The sequence below is a fragment of the Octopus sinensis genome, unplaced genomic scaffold (genome assembly GCF_006345805.1).
Source record: "Octopus sinensis unplaced genomic scaffold, ASM634580v1 Contig13403, whole genome shotgun sequence".
Classification (NCBI taxonomy): domain Eukaryota; kingdom Metazoa; phylum Mollusca; class Cephalopoda; order Octopoda; family Octopodidae; genus Octopus; species Octopus sinensis.
In genome coordinates this window covers 9,221-17,500 of record NW_021832926.1, presented here as the reverse complement: position 1 = coordinate 17,500, position 8,280 = coordinate 9,221, and the positions used below count along the sequence as shown (strand labels likewise).

The 8,280-nt window shown below is 40.0% G+C and overlaps 1 protein-coding gene across 1 annotated transcript in view; it reads left to right on the top strand.

Annotated features, from left to right (window-relative positions):
- Positions 1 to 5,440, top strand: part of LOC115229656 — a gene marked incomplete at its 5' end in the record, with an annotated part of 32,083 nt that extends 26,643 nt beyond the window's left edge. The window contains one exon of the mRNA XM_029799977.2: positions 5,359 to 5,440. Within this exon, the coding sequence (XP_029655837.2) occupies positions 5,359 to 5,427 (69 nt within the window). The remainder of the gene's footprint in view (positions 1 to 5,358) is intronic.
- Positions 5,441 to 8,280: the final 2,840 nt, after the last annotated feature.

Below are 8,280 nucleotides of genomic sequence, written 5' to 3'. Positions count from 1 at the left end.
TTATATTCGCATATTTACATGATGAATTTATTCGTAAAATTCTTCCCGGCATGCCCTATACTGCCGTGTAGATTTTGCGTCTGCGCAGAGATTTGAAAAGTTAAGATCTGCTAGTAGTCGAGATCGACACATGTTCTCACATCGCTGCAGACCTCGATTCAATTTAGGCGACTCGTTGATAAAGCCAGCCTTAGCAACATATTTTGTGTTTTGCTAGAAAGAGGCAGAAACTGATCGGTCCGAGGTGTAAGTTGTGTAAATGTTTTTGATTTTCACTCTCGATAAGTTCATCTTCTTTTTGTGTTCCCAGCACTCGCATCCTAATTTAGGGGCCTTTAATTGTATAACTACATGAATAATATTTTCTATACGAATAATATTTTTGTCTTATGACTGATTCGTCTTTTGTGCTGGGCACCTGGTAGTAACTAATATTTCTACCCTTCTTGTTTATATTCGCATATTTACATGATGAATTTATTCGTAAAATTCTTCCGGCATGCCCTATACTGCCGTGTAGATTTTGCGTCTGCGCAGAGATTTGAAAAGTTAAGATCTGCTAGTAGTCGAGATCGACACATGTTCTCACATCGCTGCAGACCTCGATTCAATTTAGGCGACTCGTGATAAAGCCAGCCTTAGCAAACATATTTTGTGTTTTGCTAGAAAGAGGCAGAAACTGATCGGTCCGAGGTGTAAAGTTATCGGTAAATGTTTTTGATTTTCACTCTCGATAAGTTCATCTTCTTTTTGTGTTCCAGCACTCGCATGCCTAATTTAGGGCCTTTAATTGTATAACTACATGAAAATATTTTTCTATACGAATAATATTTTTGTCTTATGACTGATTCGTCTTTTGTGCGGGCACCTGGTAGTAACTAATATTTCTACCTTCTTGTTTATATTCGCATATTTACATGATGAATTATTCGTAAAATTCTTCCCGGCATGCCCTATAATGACCGTGTAGATTTTGCGTCTGCGCAGAGATTTGAAAAGTTAAGATCTGCTAGTAGTCGAGATCGACACATGTTCTCACATCGCTGCAGACCTCGATTCAATTTAGGCGACTCGTTGATAAAGCCAGCCTTAGCAAACATATTTTGGTTTTGCTAGAAAGAGGCAGAAACGATCGGTCCGAGGTGTAAATTATCGGTTAAATGCTTTTGATTTTCACTCTCGATAAGTTCATTCTTTTTGTGTTCCCAGCACTCGGCATCCTATTTAGGGGCCTTATTGTATAACTACATGAAAATATTTTCTATACGAATAATATTTTTGTCTTATGACTGATTCGCTCTTTTGTGCTGGGCACCTGGTAGTAACTAATATTTCTACCCTTCTTGTTTATTCGCATATTTACATGATGAATTTATTCGTAAAATTCTTCCCGGCATGCCCTATACTGCCGTGTAGATTTTGCGTCTGCGCAGAGATTTGAAAAGTTAAGATCTGCTAGTAGTCGAGATCGACACATGTTCTCACATCGCAGACCTGCAGACCTCGATTCAATTTGGCGACTCGTTGATAAAGCCAGCTTAGCAAACATATTTTGTGTTTTGCTAGAAAGAGGCAGAAACTGATCGGTCCGAGGTGTAAAGTTATCGGTAAATGTTTTTGATTTTCACTCTCGATAAGTTCATCTTCTTTTTGTGTTCCCAGCACTCGGCATCCTAATTTAGGGGCCTTTAATTGTATAACTACATGAATAATATTTTTCTATACGAATAATATTTTTGTCTTATGACTGATTCGTCTTTTGTGCTGGGCACCTGGTAGTAACTAATATTTCTACCCTTCTTGTTTATATTCGCATATTTACATGATGAATTTATTCGTAAAATTCTTCCCGGCATGCCCTATACTGCCGTGTAGATTTTGCGTCTGCGCAGAGATTTGAAAAGTTAAGATCTGCTAGTAGTCGAGATCGACACATGTTCTCACATCGCTGCAGACCTCGATTCAATTTAGGCGACTCGTTGATAAAGCCAGCCTTAGCAAACATATTTGTGTTTTGCTAGAAAGAGGCAGAAACTGATCGGTCCGAGGTGTAAAGTTATCGGTAAATGTTTTTGATTTTCACTCTCGATAAGTTCATCTTCTTTTTGTGTTCCCAGCACTCGGCATCCTAATTTAGGGGCCTTTAATTGTTAACTACATGAATAATATTTTCTATACGAATAATATTTTGTCTTATGACTGATTCGTCTTTTGTGCTGGGCACCTGGTAGTAACTAATATTTAACCCTTCTTGTTTATATCGCATATTTTACATGATGAATTTATTCGTAAAATTCTTCCCGCATGCCCTATACTGCCGTGTAGATTTTGCGTCTGCGCAGAGATTTGAAAAGTTAAGATCTGCTAGTAGTCGAGATCGACACATGTTCTCACAATCGCTGCAGACCTCGATTCAATTTAGGCGACTCGTTGATAAAGCCAGCCTTAGCAAACATATTTTGTGTTTTGCTAGAAAGAGGCAGAAACTGATCGGTCGAGGTGTAAAGTTATCGGTAAATGTTTTTGATTTTCACTCTCGATAAGTTCATCTTCTTTTTGTGTTCCCAGCACTCGGCATCCTAATTTAGGGGCCTTTAATTGTATAACTACATGAATAATATTTTTTCTATACGAATAATATTTTTGTCTTATGACTGATTCGTCTTTGTGCTGGGCACCTGGTAGTAACTAATATTTCTACCCTTCTTGTTTATATTCGCATATTTACATGATAATTTATTCGTAAATTCTTCCCGGCATGCCCTATACTGCCGTGTAGATTTGCGTCTGCGCAGAGATTTGAAAAGTTAAGATCTGCTAGTAGTCGAGATCGACACATGTTCTCACATCGCTGCAGACCTCGATTCAATTTAGGCGACTCGTTGATAAAGCCAGCCTTAGCAAAATATTTTGTGTTTTGCTAGAAAGAGGCAGAAACTGATCGGTCCGAGGTGTAAAGTTATCGGTAAATGTTTTTGATTTTCACTCTCGATAAGTTCATCTTCTTTTTGTGTTCCCAGCACTCGGCATCCTAATTTAGGGGCCTTTAATTGTATAACTACATGAATAAATTTTTCTATACGAATAATATTTTTGTCTTATGACTGATTCGTTTTTGTGCTGGGCACCTTGGTAGTAACTAATATTTCTACCCTCTTGTTTATATTCGCATATTACATGATGAATTTATTCGTAAAATTTTCCCGGCATGCCCTATACTGCCGTGTAGATTTTGCGTCTGCGCAGAGATTTGAAAAGTTAAGATCTGCTAGTAGTCGAGATCGACACATGTTCTCACATCGCTGCAGACTCGATTCAATTTAGGCGACTCGTTGATAAAGCCGCCTTAGCAACATATTTTGTGTTTTGCTAGAAAGAGGCAGAAACTGAGGTCCGAGGTGTAAAGTTATCGGTAAATTTGATTTTCACTCTCGAGAAGTTCATCTTCTTTTTGTGTTCCCAGCACTCGGCATCCTAATTTAGGGGCCTTTAATTGTATATATATATATATATAAGGATGGTGTATACTTAGACTGTATATGTGATTATTCCCATGGTGTGTATATGGATACGTATGTTTTCCCACATGTGTATATGTGTGTGTGTGTGTGTGTGTGTATGTGTGTGTGTGTGTGTGTGTGTGTGTGTGTGTGTGTGTGTGTGTGTGTGTGTGTGTGTGCGTGTATGCTGTGATGTATCGATGTGTGAGTAAATGCGTGAAACTGCAAAGCCCTGGGCATGCGTATAAGAGCGCATGAAGGGTTTGTATCTTCGTGTGTATCTACAGATGAAGATGTCGATGTGTTTATATGTATGTGACGTACGTGACGCTGGGCATCTCTTTGGAAACGTGTGATTGACTACATTGATGTCTCAAGAATTTGTCATGGAATGGTATATGGGGATGTGCTGTTGCTCGTTTAGCATGTGGACACTAATGTAAGGATCGGTGTAGGGTGTGTGTCTGTGTGTGTATATGCCTCTATGTATGTGTGCGTGCCTCTGGGTGTGTGTATGCCTCTGGGTGTGTGTGTGCCTCTGGGTGTGTGTATGCCTGTGTGTGTGCCTCTGTGTGTGCGTGTGTGCCTCTGTGTACCTCTGTGTAAGTGCCACTGTGTGTGAATGCCTCTGTGTGTGTGCCCCTCTATGTGTGCCTCTTTATGTGTGCCTCTCTATGTGTGCCTCTCTATGTGTGCCTCTCTATGTGTGCCTGTCTATGTGTGCCTGTCTATGTGTGCCTGTCTATGTGTGCCTCTATATGTGTGTCTCTCTATGTGTGCCTCTCTATGTGTGCCTCTCTATGTGTGCCTCTCTATGCGTGCCTCTCTATGTGTGTCTCTCTATGTGTGCCTCTGTGTGTGTGCGTGTGGATGTGGGTGTGGATGTGTGACTCTGTGTCTGCCTCTCTGTGTGTGTTTCTGTGTGTGTGCCTCTATGTGTGTGTGCCTCTGTGTGTGTATGCCTTGTGTGTGTGCCTCGTATATGTGCACATTTATATACGTGTATATATATATATGTATATATGTAGAGTGCGAGAGAGACAGTCAAACACTGAGAGAGAGAGGGAGAGAGAGAAATGGCATTTGCCCAAGGTGCCGCGCTCTAGGATCGAATCCGGAACCGTAGAGGAAATACTGTGTTGTCGTCATCGTCGTCGTCGTCGCTGCAGCCATGACCACCCCGCCTTTGTCTCAAGCATCATATATATATCACCGTGGTCACCGTGACCGACCAGGCTATCAGATGTTGCTACACATCGCTGGTCACAATGCGCTTCGCATTGTTTTAGCCTTCAAATGACGCCACCCCGCTGGCTAAGCGAGCAGGCCAAACGCCATGATGGACCGTTTGCTCCTACACGCATTTTTTTTCTCTTCTTGTTTCTCTCCTTGTTTCTTTTCTGTGTATCTTTCTGTTGAAGAGCGTAGGCTCGAAACGTAAAAGACTTTTTCTATTTCTATTCCTGAGCGCCATACTAATACAATTGTTTGTTTGTACTCCACCTGCCTTCGTCTTTTGTTTATTTTCGTAAACTTTTCCGTTATATATATATGTATATATATATATATATATATATATATATATATATATATATATATATATATATAATTATATATATAATCAGAAATACCCAGTGTTTTCTTTTTTCATGAAGATCGTGGGCAACTTGAGGGGATTTGGTTGTTAGCTCTAGCTAGTCAGGCAGCCTCGCAGACGCTTCCCATTAGCTCATAGTTCCTACATTGTTGGTTTGTTTTTCTAATTTTGTGGTTCGTTTTTTTGTTAAGATATTGCTACCGCTATAAATATCTTTCCCTTCTATCTAAAACCGTTTTTTCTTTCTATCTTCAACAAAAGACTCTTCCTGCGCTGAGCACAGAACAAGCCGGACAGGATTTCGTAACGGAAGCAATTATAATGAGGTAAGTCTTATTTTTCGGCTGCAATTACTGCTTATAAATCGAATTTCGAATGCGCTCTTTCATAACGTATATTGTTATAAGAACCCTGAACGGATTGATACAGGATTACGAAGATTCTCTCAAAATGATAGCGTGTTGTCAATTTAATGTGACAGTCCCATAAAAGGGGAAAATGCTACTGTTATTTACCGCTAGGATGCTGGTTTTGCTGGGTGGAGGTGCTTGTCTTTACTTTGAAAATATAAGGACACAGGAAATGTGTCAAGTCCAACAGGAAACGGTGTTTCCTAGGGTTAAATAACAGTAGCATTCTTCCCTTTTATGGGACTGTCACGTTAAGTTGACAACATGCTATCACTTTACAGTTCTATATTTAAGAGATGAGGAATTATGTACATTATTTACATTGTTTACATTTGACAGATATTTGTCCTCATCTTGTTTGTTGTTAACACAACGTTTCGGCTGATATACCCTCCAGCCTTCATCAGGTGTCTTGGGGAAATTTTGAACCTGGGTTCTCATTCCTAGGTTATTTGTTGTCTTTTTTTTTTGAGTCTTTTTTTGCTTCTCTTTTTCTGAAGTAGGATATGCACCATAAGACCACATAGTTCCAGGTTCAGTCCCACTGCATGGCACTTTGGGCAAGTATCTTCAACTACAGCACCAGGCACACCAAAGACCTTGTGAGTGGATTTAATAAAATGGAAACTGAACGTCTTTTAACTATATATATATATATATATATATATATATATATATATATATATAAATACCAAATGGGACAAAACGCAAAACATTCAAATAGACGATACAAAAAACACGGACGGTCATTCGAAGCCTCTAATCTTCAGTCAAGAACCGGATCATCCTCGCAATTTCGGCTGATTAATCTGAGATTGCTCCGATCTGGCCAGCTCCAAGGAAAAACTAAGCTACGAGCATTAGATTTGTTGGGAAAAGGATCGAATGTATACGAAACAAGGACAGAAAATATATATATATATATATATTACTTCCCAGTAAATAGCGGTTCGGCAAAAATGACCGATAGAGTGGGTACCAGGCTTTGAAAAATATAAGTACGGGAGTCGATTCGTTCAACTAAAAATTCTTCGAGGTGATGCCCCAGCACGGCCGCAGTCTAATGACAAACAAGTAAAAGATAAAGTGTGTCCAATTTTGTTTAAAGACGGTGAAGTGTATTTTGAGGGCAATTTAGCTTCTTCTTCTATCCTGTCAGGTGACCTGTCAGAAGCTTTCCTATTGGCTCCTACTAAATCTGGTTGTAAACACACAAATGACATTTCAGAGATAATAACGGAGTGAGTGACCGTTTGTTCACTTTTAAATCTCTCACAAATAACACAATTAAATATAATCCTCAAAAAGGCTTTATCCAATCTCTGATATTGTTGCCACCGCTGATGTTGTTCTTCTTTTTGTTCGTGGTGGTCGTGGCCGTGGTGGTGGTCGTGGTTGTGGTCGTGGTCGTTTAACCCGAGGACAAGACCTATTAAAAAGAAAGACCTACGCTACGTTGCCACAGACGACCGTTTCGGCTTTGTTTCATTTTTTGTTTTCAGGGATGATGTAGCATTGTGCATCTAGGACTACATTATTCAAAGTGTCTGTGTTTTTTTTTTGTTTTTTGTTTTTTGGTGGTTGTGGTGGTGGTGGTGGTGGTTGTGGTGGTGATGGTGGTGGTGGTGGCGGCGGCGGAGGAAGAGGAGGAGGAAGAGGAAGAGGAGGTGTATAGTGTGCAGAAGGCCACGGCTGGAACGGCTTTGATTGATCAGGACTCACCCCAGGTCTAAACAACAATTCCAATTTATGGTACATTGGGAAGGTTCCAGTAATCGTCTGAATCCTGGCATATTTTGAAAGTTGTCGTTTGTGCCAGCTCTTTTTGTTCGACGTTTTGTTCGACGCTCGAACGAATCTAACCACTACAATGACCTGGGGGGGGGTTAAGCATTAACTCTTCTAAATCTTTAAATAGTTCCAGCCCGAGAGCTGCGGCCATGCTGGGCAACCGCCGTTAAAAATCGGTAATGGATGTATATCCATATTTCGAGAGTTATTAATCTTTCATCAGTACCAACGCCCAACACATCCAACTGTTTATAATTTAGGTACAAGGTCAGTAATTTCAAAAGAAGGGCGTCAGACGATCCTTTGATACCACTACTTCCACTGGTACTCTTATATCATTGACACATACACGCACATGCTCGAGCACGCACACACACACGCATATACACATACACACACACCAATACAAGAAAGGCCAAGTTGATCTGGGCGGGATTTGGATTCATAGCAAAAGACTTGCAACCGATACTGTAAGTCATTTTTTCAACGCTCAAGTGAACAAAAGAGTTATGATATGTAACGAATTTCGACATTAGTAATTTTGAAGGGAGGGGGTATGAAGCAATTATATCGACTCCAGTACTTGACTAATACTTTACTTCACATCGACTGACCTAGTTCTACACAACATTGGGGCGGGGAGGTTCCAATAATCATCACCTCAATCCATAATCCATAATCATCACCGCCAGAAAATGTTGTTGACAAAATACCGCGATATTGTATTCACTACAATAGACGTCATTGATTGTTGAAATTGCGAATGCGCAGATTAGCAACAAATAGCTTACAAACTACAAATTTTCTCAAGAAGCCAGAGAAAAATGTTTTATAACACATTCCTACAGTATAACGAAGTTTAAAAGTGTTTAGATTACAAAGAAATTATTTTAAAAATCTGCCGGTCAAAGCGAAAAAATCCGTAGTAGTAGTAGCAGCAGCAGTAGCAGTGGCAGCAGCACCAGTGGCAGTGGTGGAGGTG